Source organism: Anser anser (assembly GCF_964211835.1).
Source record: "Anser anser genome assembly, chromosome: 10".
NCBI lineage: Eukaryota > Metazoa > Chordata > Aves > Anseriformes > Anatidae > Anser > Anser anser.
In genome coordinates, this window is record NC_139730.1 from 18097575 (window position 1) to 18119769 (window position 22195).

The 22195-nt window shown below is 37.9% G+C and overlaps 1 protein-coding gene and 1 long non-coding RNA gene across 3 annotated transcripts in view; one reads left to right on the forward strand and one right to left on the reverse strand.

Annotated features, from left to right (window-relative positions):
* The window catches only part of LIPC (lipase C, hepatic type), a 71693-nt gene that overhangs the window by 38479 nt on the left and 11019 nt on the right, over nucleotides 1–22195 (reverse strand). Inside the window, 1 exon segment of the mRNA XM_083851163.1 lies at nucleotides 11452–11577. Within this exon segment, the coding sequence (XP_083707289.1) occupies nucleotides 11452–11577 (126 nt within the window).
* Nucleotides 1–22195, forward strand: part of LOC310905206 — a 129010-nt gene that overhangs the window by 37336 nt on the left and 69479 nt on the right. The window lies entirely within an intron of this gene.

The window sequence follows — 22195 nt, forward strand, 5'->3', positions numbered from 1 at the left end:
TTTCTGAGAGTTGATTCTGGGTCAGCAATGCTTGTTCCTGTAGACGAGTTTGTCTTATTGCATCAAGGAAGGAAAGGGCTCCTGATGCATTTGATGATAATTTCTATCATGGTGTTTAAAAGCCAAGATTTTAGTTAGATGTCTGGGGAATTAGTTCCACGATTCCCATTATACTAATTAGTTTAGCAACACTCAATGCACTTGCTGGCAATTATTTCACCCTTCAGCTGGTGGCATAATACTGAAGGAAGAAACTCATTTGAGCACGTTCCCAAAACTATACCGTATAGCTTTGCCCTGGTGTCAGAAAATCAAGTATCTAGCTAATGAAAACAGTACAAATGCACATCTCACATTAGTGAAAATGGCAGTGAGATTAGTGAAAATTAGTGAGATTTCTTTGGCGGCTACTCACATGCTTCAGTTTCTGGCAGTTTCTATTCAAAAAGTAGTATCCTACATCAACACTGGCCTTGATTCATCTTCCTAATGGTAATGTTACTGGGGGATAAGGCCAGTATTTGACGTTATCTGTATATTAGTTTTAGAGGAAATACATTGCTGTCTGTAGAGTAACAAAGAAAATGGCAAGTAGGGGCTTCAAGAATGGGCCTGTGAGGTTAAAGGTATGGATTCCACTCCTGGCACCGAGTACTTACTGCCTGACAGTAGCTAAAGCTTGATTTAGTGTTTTTTGTTTTGTTTTGTTTTGTTTTGTTTTGGTGTCTCTAGAAGCAGAGATAATAATACTGATCACTCTAAAACTCTGGCCATTAATATTACAGGTGCTTTGGAGTTATGTTACTGTTCTTTAAAATTTTGGGGTGGCACGTTAAGGATGGCATAAAGTCGAAAGGGGCTGACTGACCACTGCAGCCCCAAAGCCTGGTGTGCTGCGTCGTGCAGGAGTGATTGCTGCATATCTTCAGGTCCTTGTTCCCAGCTGTCTGATTTGACATTGGCGGTATGAAAATGAATATGAAAGCACAATGGCAAGTGAAGCTTGTGGTGGAGTTGTGGCCTTGGCTCTTTTGCAAATATGGCAGCATTTGGTCTGTTTTTCGCTCTCTGCTTTTTACTTTTGCAAGTAACAGTAATTAGAGATAGGTCTTGTCTGTATCTTTTCAGACTTCCTTCTTGCTCTAGAGAATAGTGATGTATTTGTTTTGGAGATTAATCCTTTCTGTGCCAGGTTCCTACATATTAAGTAGGAATATATTAGGTGAGAAAAAAAATATTATAGTCTAATTTTTCATTATATGTTGCTTTTTCTGTTAGAATTTTGCTTATTCTTTGTAGAAAATTTATCTCTAGACTGTAGATCATACTGTGGATTATCTTGTAGACCCAAAATGGCTGATTTTAACCCATTTTCTTTCTCCCCTCTTTCAAATAAATCCTTCTAGTGTTCTGTCTTTAAAGTAGCAGTGCTTCTTACTAATGAGTGCAATTGCCAGGCTTCCCTGTTATAGTACTTTGTTAGAAATGTGCCTAACATACAGAAGTGATGGCTTACTGAGCTTTTATCAGTTCTCAACTGATTTCACAATTAGGATCAGCATTTTCTTTGGAGCCCTGTGATTCAGTTCAGATCTCTGCAATTCTCAGGGGGAGTGGGGACTGGTCACAAGAGGAAAGAACTCAGTTTTTATACAGACTTGTCTTCAATTTGCTACATAAATCACTAACTTGAAAGAACAGTATTGTAACTGAGATGGAGGTATGAATTATTTGTCTGTAACCTTCTTCTAGTGTATACTTAGTAAGTATAAAATATAGCACAACTATAATTAGTAAGGCCACACATCTTCCTTTTCCCATTAAGATTCTGTTTAGACATTTGTAGAGTTCTTTTATTTTGGAATAGTTTTATCGTATCTCTGCTTCTGTAGATCACTTGGTACACAGATCAGATATCATTTTACCAAAAGTTTATTCACATGTAATAGACCCGTGTTTCTAAAGAGGAGCTATTTCTCTGATTCTTTCAAAGACCTTTGCAAATTCTGCACCATATTGAATGCCCTTTGGCTGCAGGTAAAGAATTCAACAGCTTGTGGGAGTGCTAGTTAGAGCTAATAATAACTTCAATGACCTGCCTTGGCTTTAAAATGCTTAGCAGAATTTACTCTGTCCTTGAAGGGTAGAGATTTTGTTTCTGTGCACATGGCTAGCTGAGGATGCTCATGTCTTCATGTTTCTGTGTTTAGTGATCACACACAATTAACTAAGTGGGTGCTTATGTGTGGATGAAAGAGAAGTGGGTCATGTTGAGGAAGCAAAGAGGAAGAACAGGCAAAGAGATTTCTCAAAAATACTACACCGGAACACCATTATTAGAGGGATTTGTACTGTTAGCTAAATAGTCTTCTTAAAACTAGAAATAATAATAAGAAAGCAATTAGAATAGGATTTGAATTATTCATAGTTAACCCTTTTCTCTGTAGTTTTGGTATATTTTTCATGGTTAGTTTGCTGAATTATGTACAAAGAGTTTGAGTGAAATCAAAGCTTTAAATTGAGCAAGTACCCAAAAAACTCTGAGCTATGAGATTTTTATTTTATCTAACTAATGGGTTGTGGATGGTGCAGAAAACAAATGTATTTTCAAGGAGATTGCCCTAGACCTTTCCAATGTAAATATTATTAACACCAGCCAGAAAAAGAAATTTACTTTCCTTTATGAGCTATTATTGGAATGACAAATTAGGCTTGTTTTCTGATTTTTCTTTCTTTTCCTGAAGGAAAACTTAAAATAAAAGAAGGGCTCCATGATGAGGGTCTTTAGTTCCTGATTAGACATCTGGTTTCAGTGCTGCCAGAGCAACCCTAAGCAGATCCCCATCCTGCTGCCACCCACTCACTCCTGACCTCCTGTGTGTCCCATCATTGTCCCCACACAGCTGTTTGCTTAGTTGCACAGTGAACAAAATCAGGGAACTAATCCAGCTAAAAAGTAGGATAACCAGAGAAAAATAGGATAGGTTTTCACCTGGATCAGTTTCCAAGCCGTTTTGCTGCAAGCAGCTATACTGGCACAATGGAGAGGCTTATGAATTAACTGCAACCAGTGGCCTGAGGCAAGGGTTGATAAGTTGTTAATGTCACTAAATGTATAATGAACTACAGCCTTTCCCTTTGACTTTGAAAGGTGCTGAAGATTCATCTGCCATCTCTGAACACAGGTTACATAAAAAACACAAAATCAAGTATCTGAGGCTTTGGGTTTCTTTAGAGGTGGACAGTTTTGGAATGACAGCCCTTCTTCACTATTTATATATATTGATTAGTTTAATATATTTGTTAGGTTCTTAATGTGGCATAACTGATATCCTTAGCCACATTTTGATTTTACTGTTGAAGGGCATTCCAAGACCCAAGACTCATTTGTTCAGATCTTTCTGGAGCTGGTCCAGAATGACTAAAGAGGGTATCAGTAGCAATGACCTGCTGGGGTTGCAAAGCACTAAATGCTAATCTGATGCATACATCGTGAGAAGACCTCTCGAGTACTCTGTCCCTGAGCATTGTTACCCTCAGATGTCTGAGAATTCTTGTTCCTTTCTTCACATCAGGATTATTATATTCAGAGTATTCAAAGCTGGAAAAGTTTTCTAATTTCAGCCAGTTTAAGAAGAAACATTGATCTTTCACAGATCGAAAGTAATCAGTAACTTCAATAGTTCTGGTATGGCCATAAATATCAGCTATTGATGGTATTCAGAAAAGTAAAATTTCCTTTAAGTGAATGACTAGATATATCTTAAGGCTATGCATATTCTTCATCAGAATTCATTCACTTGCACTTCTTAATGTTATGTTAAAGTGAATGTGTTTTTTTCTGGGTTTTGTGGTTTTTTGGTTTGTTTGTGTTTTTTTTTTTTGACTGATATATACAGTCTTCATAAACTGGACTAGAAAGATAGAAAAGGACACAGAATCACAAGAGAAAAAGCAAACAAATCCAAAGTGCAACTCCTATGAATTTGCTAAAATTCCAGAAGTAGGTTTGGAAGAATGGCAGTGCAAAGATTTCTCTTGGATGGAATAATATATCGTACTCTGTTTTGTTTTCCTCTCTGTGTAACTGAAGCTCTGCAGTAATTGTATTCATTTCTGCTACTAAAGTTGCAGATGTCAAGGTCTCTATCCTCAGCAAATTGAGTGAAAGCATTGCCAGTATAATATCATTCCAAATATTTGGTTTATGTTGAATAAAAAAATGCCAAAACAACAATTCCCCCTTAAAACAAGATCAGAATTTCTCTTATGTTCCTCTTCTTCCCCTTGCCACATTGCCAGCCACTAAAAAAGGAACCCTGAATGCACTGGCACAGTCATCTAAAGTTAAAAGTGCAAGTGGCATAAATGTGAAAACTAACAATTCTACATCACCACAACACAGAAAATAATCAACTAGAAATAGAACTAACCAAAATACTACCCTCATACATCATAAGAAGTGTTCATTAACATGTTTTTTTTTCTTTTTCTTTTTTTTCCCCTGAAAGTCTGTAAAATATAATTATTAGTATTTTTATAAGGTCACGTGAAATTTCAATCAAAAATCAGTTCTGGACAGCTTTTAGTCTGAAGTCATGACAACTAATTGTTTGGACAATAAATAATTACTTAGAGAATTAGGCAATGATTTGCCTAGTAAATAAATCAGAATATATTTTATTAGTTTTTCAGTATAGTTTTTTAATGAACATAACTAAGGAAACCCAGATTTGACAGGATCCCTAATCTGAGTGGATTCTGGAAGTGAAGATTTGCAAACATGGAATTAATGGATGTCCATCAACACCCCTTATTGACTCATTGTGGCTGAAAGGGATAATAGTGGCACTTGAAATACTGAATAAAATCTTTCAGTTGGATACTACAGATTATTTTTAGACAGAGCTACATAAAGTAGAGCTACAGGTGATTTAATATACACAAGATTTTAAAATGAAAAATTTCATCTCAGCAGTGTTTCTCTAAGTTTGTTTATAAAGTTGTGTAAAAATGTGAGAAATTATGCCACAGTAGCAGAATGTTATTGGAGTTTGTCAATTCCAGAGGCAAAGCAAGATCAAACATATGAGTATATTCTTCTTTTTGTCCTTGGACCTGCTCTGTCATCATTTTGCCCACTGTTCAGTACTTTCTCCTGTAAGTAGTCTCCATCAGTTTCACTTACTGGGTGAAGTAATATGCAAAATTGGAAAAATGATGTTTGGATCAAATAGAAGAAGTTTTGAGGGTTTCTCTGATAAAAATTGATCTTTCAGACAGGGCATGCTGGCTTTATTCCAGAGGGCTACATGTAATAAAATACTTTCTTTACCCATACTCTGTATATCTAGATTTAGGTTTTGTGCCTTCCTTTCAGTTATTTTCCTGGTAACTATTTGTTGCACTTGGAGTAACACCATGACGTCTGGAGGCCATATAGGAGCCTAAATATAAACATTACTGTTGATAAAAGACAGGTTCAAATGGAATTTACTGGACAGAGCATGAGTGCGTAAAAGCATGCAGTCCTGTGCAGTTAATGCTTCCCAAGAATATCAGCAATTGTAACAATTTTTAAAAAATAAATGAAAGGAACTAACGAGAATGATGTGGTAGTAATATAACTTTTTATTTTTTTTTTCTAGAAGAAAGGCTACTGAGCATGAACATGGTAATTTTTTTACTTGGAACATAGACATTAACATTTTTTTAGAAAATTTTAATTCCTGTTTGGCCTATTGCCAAAGCAGCAAACTTTATCACCCAGTATTGGCATGTGCAGATAGATGGTCCCTTCTGTCTCTTTTGCCAGTTATTGCTTATGTTGCCAGGAAATCTTAATCATGCTGCTTGGAAGTGGCTGCTGGCCTATCCACCTGCTGCCAAGCTATTCCACTCTGTGAGTCCAACTTAGCCCCAGTGAAGTCTCTTAGCTCTAGGTAACATACAGGAAAAACGGTCACTGTGCTGAGGCCACCCTAGGTTACCATACGGTCTTAAGAACGACATCAGCAGTCATGTACTGTCGTTGATGCAACCCTATTACTAGCCCTAAAGCTCCACACGGATTAGGCATAACCAAGTTTTCAAAATGAAACATGCAGTATAAACCTGGAGTGTACAACAAAATAAGGAAATAAAAATGATTTCTTTAATAATGAATGTTTTATTGGCTTGTTTTCTGATAAAACTACATATAAGTGCATATATAGAATTGTAACCTCCTCTAACTTGACAGAGAAAGGAAGAAACTGACTTAGACAATTAAATTGCACTGCCACATTGTCAAGAAATGATTTTTACGGACAAGTTTCTCAAGTGTCAGAGGAGTTCAGCCACTATTCATACAGGAGTATTCAGAAGAATGTAATGCCAAAGTCAAGTGAACACAGAGTACAGACCTCTGGTGAATGTAAGCTCCTCATTAAGATGTTCAGTCACTTGCATTAGTAGAAATATTGAAACTTGTTTTATGCATGGATAGTTCCTTTGTTGATCTAGTTTCTATGATTGTATCTTTCCATGATCAAAAGCAAAGGGTCTTTAATTAGTTAGACTACAGTTATAGTTTGGACTCCGTGGTGGAAATGTATTGCTGAAATTATATTTGTAAATTTGTATAGCTATAAAAATATATTTGTAGATAAGGGCCTGAAAGGCAGAATAACTCTTTTAGGTTATAGGAATTTTGGTAGAATCCCAAGACTCCTGAGAACACTGCAAATGCTGTGTACACAGATAGCATTTCTGAAATACAGCCACTCAGAAAATGGCAGCAAAGGAATTTGTAGCACTTTTTCTAATAATAGCATAACACAGATCATTACTGTAACTGGTTAGTACCCCAACATTGGGACTTTCAACTTCCATAAGGAAAACAGTCTGAATTCTTGGACCAATATTTCTGTATGCGATAAAATGTAGTTCCTGAATCCATGATTAAATAATTTAGATAGAAGTGACCTGGTCAAGGTCATTGGTGATGCACAAACTCTGTTGAAGTAAATTAGAAATATTACTGGTTTTTAGTCTTGTTTCCATAGGCAGTAATCATGGAGTATTCAAGCATGTGAAGAGAGAATCAATCTCTTCAGCGATTTTTGGATGTTTGAGCCAATTTAAATCCAATTTTATGTAGAGAAAGATGTCTCAAATATTCAGTTCCTACTTGTTTTCTCAAAATCAACAGCTGGATAGAGAAGAGAGACCCTTGTAGCAACACTTTTGCTATTGCATTAACTCGGGATTCAGATATACATGTAGTGCTAGCACCTTGATTATCCGTAAAGCTTACCTGTCACCTTGTACTCTGGCTGTTATATGGAGACAACCAACTGCTCATCAGACACGGAAACTCAGAGAGGACCGGCTTATACTTGAGTTCAACTCATGCAGACATTGTGAGTGCAATTAGCTCGAAACATTTTGACCCTGGAATCTGATCTTGTTTAGCACCAGTACCAAACACAGGAGAACACCAGCTGCCCACGTGGTGCGGGGAGCAGCCCTGGGCCAGTTACTAGCTAGTTCATGGACACAAGCACACCCCTGAAACAGTCACAATATGTATCCAGAGCAAGCCAAAAAAAAGTAGGTAGCAGACATGAGAAGCAGGTGACAGTAGGGCGGGGTTTGGGAGGGGGACTATGGGGTGGGTCTCAGACTGAGGAGGGTCCTAGCAAGGGCTGTGATGGTATGTGATGGAGACTGTGTGTTGGGGCCTGTGGGTACCACGGGAGTGTCATGGGGCAATTCAGGAATATGGATGTGCTGTAGAAATGTAGAGAAGGAACTGAGAACATTGGGATAGGAATGTCATGGAAACAGCTGGAGATGAGGACATGAGTTTAGGGTACATAGGATCGACATGACTGGAATTAAAATAATTATTTGATCTGTTGGTCATGAAAGTGCTCGTCTTGAATTCAGCCGTCCATCAAACCGTGGTCTGTAGGTACTGCACGCTTAATTTGTCTGCGTGAGGAGGGAGGAAGACCAAGCCTGTTCCAGTTGAGTGTGAAATTACTGCATTGAATATGCTTCAAGGAAATAATTATTTCTCTATGTTTTCAGTAGAAAACTGAAAGACCTGTAAGACAGTGAAAGTGATAATCACCTTCAATGTTAAAGGTTACCATCTCATCGTCTTAGCAGACTTTAGATCTCTCTCTCTGCAGCTTAACTAGCTTTTTAATCTTCTCTAAGTCTCTTATATTGCCAGTATTTCTTAAGCTTCATGTAAAAACTATCATCTTGGGAATTTTTCAGATGTGATAAATACTCCAAGTACACTGCACTTTATTGAGGAATTTTTTATAGGCTTTGGAGAATTTGATATCCCTAACACACCTTTTATGTCTCTAACTATAATATGATTGGAAAATAAAGAAAAAGTAACAGCTATTCCAGTTTCAGCATAATCCATTTCCATGGTCTACGTTATAAACGTAAAGATGTTACCTTCACTTCCCGGTGTCAAAGTCCAGCCAAATTGCCAGCTGTGACTCTCTCAAGTAAAAAGCAGTAGCTTAACAATAGGCATTTCTGTGTCAGTTACTGAATTCTTCTAGTTTATATAAAGAACTGGAATATGTTTATACCTAGTGACTTAATTTTATATTTCTAGGAGAAGAATCAAAGTAAATGAGAGCTTATGTTAAAATATATTTTGCGTACTTCTAGAAAGAATCATCGTGGCTCAAATTCAGGGATATTATTTTTAGGTGGTTATTTCTAGTCTTTTATGGCATTCTACGTTTAGATAATGAACGTATGCCAAAAAATGTGAAACTTTTTTCCTGCTATGTAAGTATATAAGAAAACCATGGCATTTCTGAAGCATTCTATGGGTTTTTAAAATAACCTTTCTGTGTGTTTTAAATATGATGTTTTGTATGCTTGGTAACCCAGTCCATCTTGTTCTACATAATTTTAAAATAAAACCCTGTAATATATGTATATATGTCTAAACGTAACTCACTTAGTCTGAAGAGAAAGATTTGCATATACCTACCTACAGTTTTAGCTGCTGCAGTCTAATTCATATAAATTATCTTTTGTAATATAATTTCTTTCACTGTGTAGGTGGATAGACTGATACGGAGAAAATTGAAGCAGAGTTGTTTATTTTCTGAGTACAAATAAATGAGAAGAACTTGACACACTATTTGTGCTTTCAGAGGATGGTTCCCTTGTAGGCAATTGCTCGTGCTAAAATTACATACCAGGCTCAGCTTTGAGAAGGCCTTGTAGTTCCTTATAGTTACACCGTTCATTGCTGCAGTTCTTGCTAAAGCAGGAACAAGCAAGCTCCGAGGTAGAAGGGGTATTTAGGTACAACATGTACTACGCTCACAGAAAGCTGTCTTCACTTCAAAGTATTTAAAGGCCTCCCACGCAAGGATAAAAACTTCTCAGCCCTTCCTCAGTGAGGATTAATGCTTTATTGACATTTTTATCAGCCACTATGGCAAACAGATTTGCCTCACTGAGGAGCGGAATGAGGAAGAAGGCTCCTCGAGGTCTTGCCACCACAGCAGCACTGGTTTGGTCAGAGAACTAGCTGAGTTGTGCTAACGGATCAATTGGTAACAGAAACGAGGCAAAGCTTTGAGAACAAAGCATTGCGTTATCTTTGGCACAAAGCTGGTGTGGCTAAGGTTGGATTGGGGAAGGACAACGAGGGAGTACCAGTTGCAGAAATATACATTAATGTATAGTTTGAGTTAGAATTGTACTGCTTCAAAACTCAGAGGAGCCCAAGTTCAGTGTAATGGAATATCAGGGCTTTAAGCTTGGAGCTACTCTCTGTAGCAAAGGTACTTAAGCTTTGGATAGTCTCTAGAAGAAAAAACAGCGGACTTTTTTTTTTTTCCCCCTCTCCTTTAAGTTTTCCAAATGCACCTGAACTGCTTCTTAAACCACAGTCTCGTCTCAACGTGCTATGAGCTAGGTGTATCTGCTAGCACTACGTTGACATGTGACCTGTCTTTTGCAGCCCACAAGCAGGGGTTTAAGCTGCAGAAGCAATGAGCAAACAAGTGAAGTCCATTGACATAGGAGTACTAGGTCATGAGAGGAAAGGGGGATGGAGAGAGTGAAGTGACTGACCTTGCTATAAAAGGTGCCACAGATAGTGATGGCAGGAGAACGTGAGCTGGCATAAGATGAGAGCTGCGGCTGGAAAAGAACAGGGGTGCAGCCTCTGCCCTGTGTTTGTGTCTAAGGTGAACTAAACTTGGAGTCTGAAAGGGTCTTGGCAAAGCTGGGACAGTTGAGGCAGTGAAAAGCCTCAAAGTAAAGTTCTGATTTTTGGTTCTCCTAAAAATATAGAACCTGTTGAAAGTTTATAAATAGCTTGCTGAGATTTAGCAACTTAAAAGGATGTGCAGGCCTTGCTGCCTGGTAAGCCAAGCTATTACGACGTTAATTGAAATTTATAGTTCTCGTTGTGATTTACCTCAAGATTTTATATTGTTCAAAATGAAACACAAGGTGAAGTTTAATGTGCAGAATCAAAGAAAGGTGGTCTGCGCCTATTATGCATAAAGCATTTTTATAGCAAATTCCTTGTAAAACCAGCAATATGAATTAACATAAGTGCAAAACACAGCTACTAAAAGAGGCCATACTTCTGTGAATGTGCTTATCTTGCTTTACTTCCAGCTAAGGCAAAATTTACATTTATCCCCTCCAGACTTAGAGTATTAGAAATGCAGTCAGATAAGGAGGAAAACTAATGTTCACTATGTACAGCTTAGCCATGAGGGCAAAAATGAAATTGACTTTGTCAGTCACATTGGAGGTTTAAGAAATGCAGTTTTGTGGTGCACTGTCATACTCCAACAATCACACGAATACAGACTTAATGTGTAGTGTCACAAATGCAGAGAAAATGGTTGTATCCCCGTGTAAATGATAAAGATCCTCCACAGTACTTCTCTCACAAAACACACTGCAGAGTTATCTCTTTCACTCAACGATATTCATCACACTTGAGGTGAAAGGCAGCCTGCACTAGGCAACTCAGAAAATGAAAGCTTCACCACTGTCAGATAGCTAGAAATTTTTGTTCTTAGTAGGAGACTGAAAAGAATACTTCCACCCCAAGAAGATTTGAACTGCTACCAGTTCAGTGTGTATTTTCAAACTAATACATTTTTAATTTAGCCTTCAGTGGAAGTTTTGTTAAAGGTCAGACTACCTTAAGCCTATAGTCTCCGAATGTATAGATTTCCACTGAGAAATGTTTGTTTTCATTGCAAATAACTACATTTTCCAATAACCACAGACAGTTATAAATATCACATTTTAAGGGAACATAACAAACAAACAAAAAAAACACAAGCCCCAATATACTGATTGCCAGACATTCCATACTACTTATTTTTTTTATAACATAAACATTTCAAAAAAGTATATCTTTTTTTTTTTTTTTAGGATATTTACCTTTTTTCTTTCCTCCATATGTATCTGCCGGGGTGATGATACAAGAAAGCAACAAAAAAGAGAGAAGTTGCAAACTTTTCATTTCTTCTTTCTCTGAACGAGATTTGGGAAATTCAGTGCTAAATTCTGCCAAGAGATGGGAAGAAAGGACAGAATTATCAATGCTTTGCAAGAATTCCTTTGCCCATTAATCATTAACCTTGAAATCTCCTGTTCACTGCTCCATTCTTTCCTTTTATAGAAAAGAAAACAGAATTTGCCTATTTCCAGCCTCTTCCTTTTTGTTTTATGCCATTTGCAGTGGAAATAATTTGGAACTGGATCTTCTTACCTTGCTCAACAGTGTTCAGCTTTGAACACAGCAGACTTGAGGGTGTTTGTGCTCAGAAATCCTGCTAAAGGCCATGGGTAGCTAACTCAAATGTGGTTGGTCAGCAGCTCAGTCTGAACACATTGCAAAATAACCATGAGAGCTGAAGGTTAATCTAAATATTTCATTAACGTAGACAAATCCCAGTATGGGAAACATCTAAAATTCTCTGTTTAAGAAGAGCTTCTCTATCGGTGGTAAAGTTAGTACCAGATTTTGGATAATTGCAAAACGTTTCAAATTAAGTGAACGAATTTTTATCACATAAAAAAATGACGAGTGGAGCACAACTAGCCAACATCTCTCTCCACTGCCAGTTAAACAATCATGTGCAAGTGTGTGTAATATCTATAGGAGTTTCAGAGAAATGGTGCCTATGAATACAGAAAGTATTGTACTGGAAATCAAAGCAGAATTTTAATTAAAGCAGTGTCTTTAAATGCCACAGTGACCAGGTGTGAAATGCAAAGTGGGATGGGGAAAAAATTCTCTCGGGTAGTCAGCAAGTGTTACCATGAAGTGGGACTGCACGTGAGCAGGACAAAATGCTCTCCTGAGGGCCCAGTCAGCGTCAGACTGGAGCATCCCGGTATTCCCAGGTAGGTCGGGGTTCCTGAGACATACCTGCACTCATTTTAAACCAACAACCTGCCGATAATGATGTAGCTGTGGCAGCACAGGCCTTAGCATAGATTGCAAATCAACCTGCATTTCCACTAATTGTTGAGTTACCAGCCCACAGGGGTTAATGTTGCCAACTTCCACTGCTACCTGCATACCTTTCCTAGTATATAATTAGCCAGAGAGGTCTATACTATACCTTGCTGCCATGCTTTACAGCATTGCAAAATTTTCGTTAGAAAGAGGCCTCTGACAGAGTAAATTTTCTCATAGGTTCTGAAATCATTCCCTATGCCAAAAATGTTGTTTTCTAAATACAGTGATACAAAGTTAAGAAAAACTTTTTTTTTCAGAACTTTCTCCTGAAAGTTAAAGTGCCTTAGAAAAATAAAGTTTGAAGAATAGAAATCTCTGTTGTTAGGCTGCCTGATCCAGAGTATTTTGTTTACATGCATTTGAAAGAGTTTTGCTAGGGCTCTGTTTTAATCTTTTATAAGTACTCCTCTTACAAACAGGAATAGGTCATTCAGTTTGTTCTTTCTTGGTGTCACTGGAGGTCTAAATATATTCTTTCCTAAATAAAGCATTTGCTTTTAAGCTAGGTTCTTGCCATATGGACGGTGGAAGTGCAGCTGTTTCTTTGGCACTACGTTCCTGAAGCTATCATGGAAATTGAGTTTTGCAGGCTGAGTGTGTGCATGTGTTGGTGTTCAGGGCTGCCCAGCCCTGAGATTTTTCTCTACGGAAACTTGTATCTTCTTTCCTGCAGACCTTCTTGAATGTACCAACATCAGCAAACTAGGGAGAGTCTCCAGAAGTATTTCAGGAGAGCTAAATGATGCAAAAGAACAAGCAATGTTCTTAGGGAAGACAAAAGGCCTGGGAAAATGCCTCCAACCTGGAGCTGGAACAAGGAATTGCCATTGGTCTTGGAAAGATGGCCCTTTTGATTTGGATTTGAGAGGGAAGGGGAAGAGATGTTCTGGATGCCATCAGGGAATCTGCAACAAGAATTTAGGCTGTGATGTTGGATGGGAAATGTGTATTTCAGTAAAGTTAGCATTGGTGGAAATTACTGGTATGGTTTAGTACAGCCTTGCAGTGAACAACAGGAATCAAGAAAGTAGGGGAGTACCGAGGGGAGAAAGCTTAGGAGATGATTTTTTCTGCAGACAGGAATTGTTCAGGAACAGGGTGATAGATGTGTCAGGTACTGACCAAACTGTTGGATCTTTGTGAGGAGCTTGCCTGGGAAGAGACTGTTGGGATCAGTCCTTGGATTTACTTCTCGTTACAGCACCCATCTGAGAAACCAAAATGGCACTACAAGCATCTTGTGAAGAATTGGGCTTCATCAGCTGGTGGTTGGACTTCATGATCTTGAAGATTTTTTCCAACCTAGGTGATCTAAGATTGCTTAAAGTGGTAAGAGGAAAGCTGGCACAAGGAGGAGTCACAAAAGGAGGGGGAACCAGGAACCTGCCTTTCCCCCTGCTATCTGCAGCGCTTCATTTGGCGATCCTACGTCAGTTGTTGCTAGTATTAATTTATCGTCTCAGGTTTGACAGAATATCAGCAATAACAATAAGAGAGCTAGGCAGTGCTGCAGGAATATTGTACAGTATTTGAATGAGAGATTCCACAATGTATATTCAAGATGAGTTTATGTAGCACAAAATTGCATGCTATGGCACATTAATCCACAGAGAGCAGATGTGATTGTGTTCTGGAGGAAGGAGCTGCTCACGATGGCCTCTATAGTGCTGTTACACTAGGTGCTTTCCTAGCGCCTGTTTCTTTTCCCTAGATCTATTCTCTATTTGATTTACATGAGTAGTTCCAATTACTATCTAGTCATAAAGAAAGGAATGCATCTCCTGCAATGTAATGACCATTAGAGGTAGAAGACTCCTGATAAATAATTTTTCTGTGAATCCAAATACTGAAATCATAACCTTCACCAACTTCAACATGTTTATCTGGTCACTTGAGGAAGGTACCTACTTTGCCTGAGCTGCTGTCTCTCCTATTGGTTAATGGTTATGTTTGTATAGTATATATAATATTCTACACATATATAACTTAAGCTGGCTTTAGGAATTAGTTTCCTATATAAAAAGTATATATAGAAACTATAAAGAAAGATGGAAGAGTGATGTAGGAAAAAGGCACTGTGAACATGCAAGTCATACTGTGTCCTAGCCTGTCCTAAGAGCGAGGGGACGATTTATTCTTCTGAGTGGGAGTTTGTTGCCAGCACTCTGGGTAAGGCAGTGGCATATTTTTGTATTTGCAAAAATCCTGTTTCTAAAAAACAGTCTGAAATTAAATTCCTAAATTTAAGGTTTAAATATGTTAACCATAAAATGTAAAGGATCCATTTAAGAAAAAATGATATCCTTCTACCAAATTAGTAGATCTGATCTCTTTTTTTCTGTAACACCCAGCATTTGCACATTACTTCATTTCCCGTGGTGAAGTCACTCATACCTACTGCAGTGTTCTGGATTTTTACTTATTTATTTTTTTAATACTACATTCAAAAACAGATCATCCAAATAGTTCTTCTTTTCACATTTCTTCTGTGGAACAGATAAAACATATTTTATGTTGTGTGGATGCAAATGCTTGTCTACTTTACATGAAATAGAACTTTTTCTTAAACACACAGCTTCCAAAAATAAACTTCAAGCTTATATTACTGTGTTTGTATCTGGTTTGCATATATATATTGTAAAATGGCTTGATAACCTTCTCTCTTCTGCTAGAGATGCTGCTTGTACAACATACACCCAGGAGGTATGCTCTTAATCAGAATCCCCATCTGCTTCTTGGCTCCTGTTCCAATTATAGTCAGACATCTTGCACTTATTCACATCTATAATAAAATTGATGGTTTCACTATTGAGAAGCAGCACGTGACTAATGGTGCATTGTACCAGGCAAGCTTTTTACTTAAATATATCTTCTTAATCCAATTAAATAAAGGAACACAGAGCAGAAGTTTGACAGACATACAGCTTTTATTTATTTATTTATTTTCCTGAGATCAAACTGTTCATCAGGATGGCTTTCAATCACCTGAAGACCAATAGCATTGTAGTACAAGATGTTCTTTCAGGTTTAGAAGAGATTTTATGGGCCAGAACTTCAGCTGGCATAAATTGGCTTCTGTGAAGCTATAACAGTTTTCACAAGTTCAGGATCCACCCTCTGTTCCTATAATTACCCACAGACATCTGAAAAAAGATTCATGTGAATGGTTATACTAATATATCTGAGGTTATAGAGCAGGAAGATTTTTATGTGGTTGAATTTTTAATGCAATTTTTAAATCCAGAATTTATTCTGCCAGTTTCATCATTCCTAAGATTTTTTAATATCAAATAACTCTGAAAAGACATTTTTAGATGGAATTCTGTGTGGATTCATGGCCTATGTCAAATGTACAACAGTTTCTGTGCATCTGAAACTTCCTTTCCAGCAATATCTATTGAGCAATCAGACTTTTCAGTATTAAATTCACAATTAAATAATTGATAAGCTAACCTTGTTCTCTGATATGGAAGAAAACCACTTGTTTTCATAAACATAGCCCCGTGAAATAAGGATTTCTTTTATGAGATGTATTCCATACTCTGTAGCCCCTGATAAAGTAGCTTTCTTCCAGGACTTATCACCCAGAATATTGTCTGACTTTCCCTGAAAGCATGGTTGGGACTAACAATTATGTTCATGCATTTTTCAGTTTTCTTGCAAGTTTAACATATTCTATATAAGTGTGTCTTTTCATAATTTTTAAAATATGCTTCACTGAATACCTTGTATTAGAAATAGCTGTAAACAGAGAACCAAACTGCATCTGCCAAGCAAAAAGAGAATTGTGGGGTAAATGGGTCATGTGCTCCTACTTTCAACTAAAGGAAAAAAAAAAAGTTTATTTCCTTCCTTGTTGGTATAGTACTTTTTGTAACAATGCATGGCTTGTTTAGTTGCCTTAGAGGAATGCTATTTCTTGGCTTATGTGGCTGCCTTTCTCCCTCATGGCTACACTGTTCACTTGGGGCATGTCTGAAAGCTTCACAAGTCAGCAAAACACAGATTGGATGAACAAAGGGGACAACAACTCCCAATAAATGTGGGCTGCCCACACTTTTGTGTTATGCGTGGAATATTCTGTGCACACTCCTGCCTTAAAACAGGTAAGGAGCTGAACGACTTTCTTTACAAGTAGTTCTTCTCTTCACAAATACTGGGCTAAATTTCTGCATGGTTATGCATTACTGGAAAGGGTTGTCCAGCCAGGCTGCAAAATGTTTCTCCACCTGCATTCAATCTAATTTGGTTTTTCACTGCTGTCAGTTCCCTATCTCAGAGATGATTGTGTGGCCTCTAAAATTTTGTACTGAATTTATTATTGTTAAAGCAAAATTTTCATAGAGCTGTGATCTCTAACATGTAGGAAAGCTTCCGTGATTCAGCACTGCAGTGTCATGCTGTAAAGAATAGATGTGGTTTTGGTAACCATGGCATGGCTGCTGCTGATACTGTTTCTTCTGTTTATGGCAAAGTGCTGTAAGCCTGTACGTAGAAGTGTGTAGACAGGACATTTCTCTTCATTGGACTGTGTATGAAATGGCTAAACTTGTGCGACAAATCTCATTGGAAGACTGAGACCCAATCCAACCTCCTCTATTTCATTCCTTTTTTTTTGTTTTTTTTTTTTTCCCCCCTGGGGATTGAGCTTTATGGTTTTAAGGAAAAACAACACAAGTGCAATGCCTTTTGAAGCTGCCTTACTTGTTCACCTCCCTCACATCAAAGAGCATCACAACTGAATGAGATGAATACATGGTAAAAACAACAATGTGCTCCCCCTTCCCTTTCCACTACGGTGCGTAGAACGAGGGAGACTTTTAGATAACAGATATAAAGCAGACTTGTTTCACAAATTGATTGATGGCTCTTATGAATAAAGAGGACAGCAAGAACGAGACAACTAGGGGTTATTGCAGGCAACATATTTGAAGAGAATACACTTGAAAGCACTTAAAATAAAAGGCAGAGAACCATGCCAAAGTAAAAGAACTTGAAAGACATTAAACATTCAAGTGCTGATTGATGATGACTCTTAGGAGTTAACACACTTACAAGAGCAAAACCTGGATGTCTCTGTGGAGTTGCTGTCACTGAAATTGAGTCTTTATGAAAAGGGAAGAGCAAACAAACAACAAAGGTGAATGAAGAAGAATTGGAATTACATACACAGAGTAGATATGAACAAATAAATCTGAATGCTGAAAGAAAAATCCCTTTGGAAAAAAGGAAAAACAGTGAGAAGAAAAAAAATGATATCTGAATGGATACAAATCTTAATAGCATAGACAGACTAATCAGTAGTAAAAAAACATTTCCAGGCAATCATTTCTCCTGTACCCACTGACTGCATCATTTTCAACACGTCTCTGTAACAAGTGGTTCTGGCCACCAGGGCAAGGGGGCAGCTCCAAGGACAATACTGAAGGTCAAAATCAGGAAAAGAAAAAAAAAGAAAAAAAGGGGGGGGGGGGCTTTCCTTGAGACATCCTTCATCACCCTCCCTCACTCTGAAGAGCTTCCACTCTCTCCTCACCCTACTGTTTCCTTGCTCTAACTCAGTGCAGCTAGCATCGCTTTGGCTTTTTATTAGCAAGTGTAAAGAACTGGTAGGATGAGAAAGTATAGGCAGTAAGCAGACTGAGATGGTTAATTCCAAATGCTTGGTTTGCTCCGGGGCCTGAAACAGCTTTTGCTAGTCTTCTACCAGAAGTCAGATACTGGATTGGATAGACCCTTAGACCTGATGTATTGTGGCAGTTCCTACATTTCTACAAAATTAGAGAAGATTACAGAATAGAAAATTGGCTTACTTAAGGGATGGCAAAGCCTTAAATACTTCAAGCATCAGTTAGGATAAACATACATTTAAAAGCTTCTCCAAATTTTCTGAAAATCTGGTCTGAAAAACTGCCTGAAAATATTTTCAGGAGCTTTTCCTTTCCAAAATGTCTGGAGCTAGACAGAAGAATGAAGCAGTAAAGCAATATTGGAAGTATTTAACCTTTTTGAGCCTTAACATTTCAGCTCGGTTTCATGTTCTGTTTGGCATATATTTTTGAATCAGTTTGACCAGTCTTAATTGATTTGGGACAAGCAATGTGATATTTTTAAGGGGATTTATGTCAGCAGATTGTATTGTCAGCTGTTTGCTTTTTTTATTTTTATTTTATTTTTTTATTTTCCCTTGGTTATTCTGTAGGTGTAACAAGGGAATTTGAAACAACCTTGTGGTTTTTCAGTCTGCTTTCTGCTGTGGCAATGGAAGATGTGGTCCACGGGGTTGGATTTTATAAAGGTTATGATTGTTTGCAAGTTCTTCTGGAAAAGGCACAAGCTTATGCTTATTTCTTATAGTAAGATGAACATATCTAAAAATTTCTGTCGTCTTATGTCTAAAGGTACAGCTATAAGACTGGCATCCCAAGTGACCAGAAGTCTTCAGCAAATGAACACCATTAAAGAATATGACTGTTAGATTGTAGCTTGTAATAAGCAGAGCAATATCTGCAGATTATGTTTTAGATACCTAAGGGAAAGTGTAGGAAAAGCTTTTGCCAGGCGTAAGCTATGGATCACTCATTATTCTCTCACACTGATAAATCTCAGACTCTTTCATGAGCAACAAAATTATTTTAAATTTAAAAAATATATACACCCCAACTACTTAAAGTACAAGTTGACATCTTAAAATGAGAAGGCCAAATGTATGTCTAGATAGTAATGGTTAACTATCATTTGCGTGGCTGGCTGAGTAATACATATGCTCAATATACAAGAGTGAGCACAATGTCAAAAATGAAGAGCCAGTCAAGCTGGAGGAGGGTGGACTGGTGGTATCTGCCCACATACATCTTGTCAGAATAATTCCAGTTCAGTTCACAACAAAACAGCTAAAAAGGCAGAGAAGTCCAAAGACAAAACCCTTCAGACAATGAAAAATGCTCCAACTAGTTTCTAGCCTAGCTAGTTTCTAGTTCCTAGCTAGTTTCTAGTTTCTAGCTTCATGCAGTCAGTTTGCTTCCTGCATTCTCCTTCCCTCCCTGTTGGATGGGGAATGCTGCTGCTCCCTTCAGTCCCACAACAGCTTGCTTTTTTTACTGGAACCAGACCTCACCTAACAAGGGAAAGGACAATGTATGCAAAACATGTACCTCATTCTTCTTCTTGTCAAGGCAAAAGAAGGTAAGTAGTGGTTATGTGGAGAGGTATGGTAGATATTTTAGTGAGTTCATATGAGAAATAAGTTTCCTAGAAGCAGCTATCCCTTTTTGAAAATTTCTGCCTGTACGTTGTAATAAATAAAATTCAGTGCTCAATGATTTCTTGTTCACTTCAGTGACAAATGTAGGCTGAAATCAGCTTGCTGAAGGGACTGAAGGGACAGCGATTGGGAAGTTTAGTGTTACTGAATGGTGAAAGCATTGATAACTTTGTTCACTGAAGTGCAAATGAAAATAGCCTACCAGCAAGAATTGAAATTCTTGTTTCTCTGTTATTTCTGAAGCTGCAAATCTTTGTCTGCTGGATTAACCACAGGATAATTGATTAAATGTATTGATATTCCAAAGTCCATACTTGTTGAAGTGATTCACGGCAACAAATCAGTGTTATACCTGAAGGGACTGTGGCTATGAATTCGAACGAGTTTTGGTAGCATCCTGTGCTGATGTTCCACAACTGAGATGAGAAATGCAAAGAGCTATTAAACACTGAATTTAGCACAGATGTTTCCTGTTAAAACATATTAGTAAAATTCTGGTATTCGGTAGGCCTTTAGTATCCACCCTCCATCTGTGGTATTAATTTCTAGGATTTCAGAATAGAACAAAAAAGCAGACATATAAAAGAAGACCCACTGGGGTGTTTTCTCTCCCTCCACTTTCCATTTTTCTAACGATGTTCCTTGTTCTGTATATGGGATCCTTTTTGGGGGCAACATGGATAAGACAAAGCTAGTTCTCCATCTGGGAGTCACACATTGCAGCCCAGTGCATCACAAACAAGCTTTTGAGCATATACTACATACATAAGTGATGATGGAGAAAGGCTGATTGTGCCCTTTGCATAACCATAGTATTGTTTGCCAAATGACCGGTCTGTGCTTGCGGTTTTTAAGTAGCTTTTGTTTAACAAACTGCTTGGGAAGTGCTTTTGCTTGAAGAGGAAGCTGAGCAAAGGGCTGAAGGCAAACTGCTGAGTGATTGGGTGAGTGCTGTAGGAACACCACAGGTCAATAACCAAGGCGGTTGCCACAGACCCACTCAAATGGCAAAGCTCATCTTTCTGTAACTTGGTGGGGAGATAAAAGAGAAAGCACCAAGCATAACAGTAGTTTTGTCCAGAACATGCATTGCAAACAGAGACACAATTTATTGTGTAAACCATCTTTTCAAGGCTCTTTCAGGCATTTTTATTCAGTGTTGAATGTCAGCTTTCCTTTCTCACCCACATAGATATAGGCATTGGATGTATGACTTTAAAGGCTTAGGGATCTGGGGATTACTTATATTTTAACTTCTGTTTTCTTCTACCCTTCAGTGTTAAGTTTGCACCAGAAAAGTGAATTCCATTTGCAGAAGTCCATAATGCCTTCTGAGACAGAACAAGATCCGATATAATATTAAAAGACAGGGGTACAGCGTCCTGTAAAAGTGACTTGAGATCTCAGAAACTTTCTTCAAAGTAAAAGAGATGCTTGTGAAGGTTCGTCCACATAGTTTTAGTTTTTGAAAATAATTTTAATGCGTTGATCAAGAATTACAAGTACCAAGGAAAGAAGTAGATTCCTGATGCTAAAATTGCACATTTTTTACTGTGAGGGGAATACCAGGATCCTGCCATCCACTGGGGGAAGAACCTCACTAGCTCTGAGCACATCCACCTTGGTTCAAGTGAGGACTCTGCAGCAGTCAGACAAGGCTGTTATAATGGTTCCTCTCATCTTGAGCACATCAACCAGTGTTCAGAGACATTAAGAAATTGAATCCCTCATGTAAGCTGCAGTTCACTGATCCTCCTCCCATTCTTCCAAGTGTTAAAATTGTGTAAATACAATTTATTTTCTGTTCTCGAAGGCTGAGAAATAAAGCTCTAGGACATGATTTAATTGCAAAATGTTCATCACCACTTAACTGTGATTTTGGTTTCTGTTTTTCTACTAGTTTGGCATTTTAGATGTTTACTTTCCAAACACTAAGAACGTGTCCCTGAGTATGACCATGGCAGTATCACTGTGGCTGATGCTAGAGAAATGATAGGGTTGGAGACATTTCGTTTTCAGTCTTTTTTTGGTCTTTAGGGACTTGAGTCATCCAAATACTTTAATTATGTAGCAATTTCTATAAAGTTCAATTAAATTACTTAAGAGTAGGCACATACTTAAAATCTGCTGGTTTAGGATTTCTCAGTAAAGGTCGATTTATGAGATACAGATTCTGCTTTCAGGTACCCTAGAGTAATTCAGTTGTTTCACCAGGGCAGATGGATTTGTATTCACGATGCTGACAGCATTGCCCCAGATTGTGATGTAGTACCGAGAGGATTTCCTTCATTCCTTTTTGCCTAGTCACTTTGTATGCTGTTGTCATTAAGCTGTTGTGGCTAGCCATGGATGTGTTTTCCTGGTATGGGGTGATTTGGTGCTGGTACAGTCAC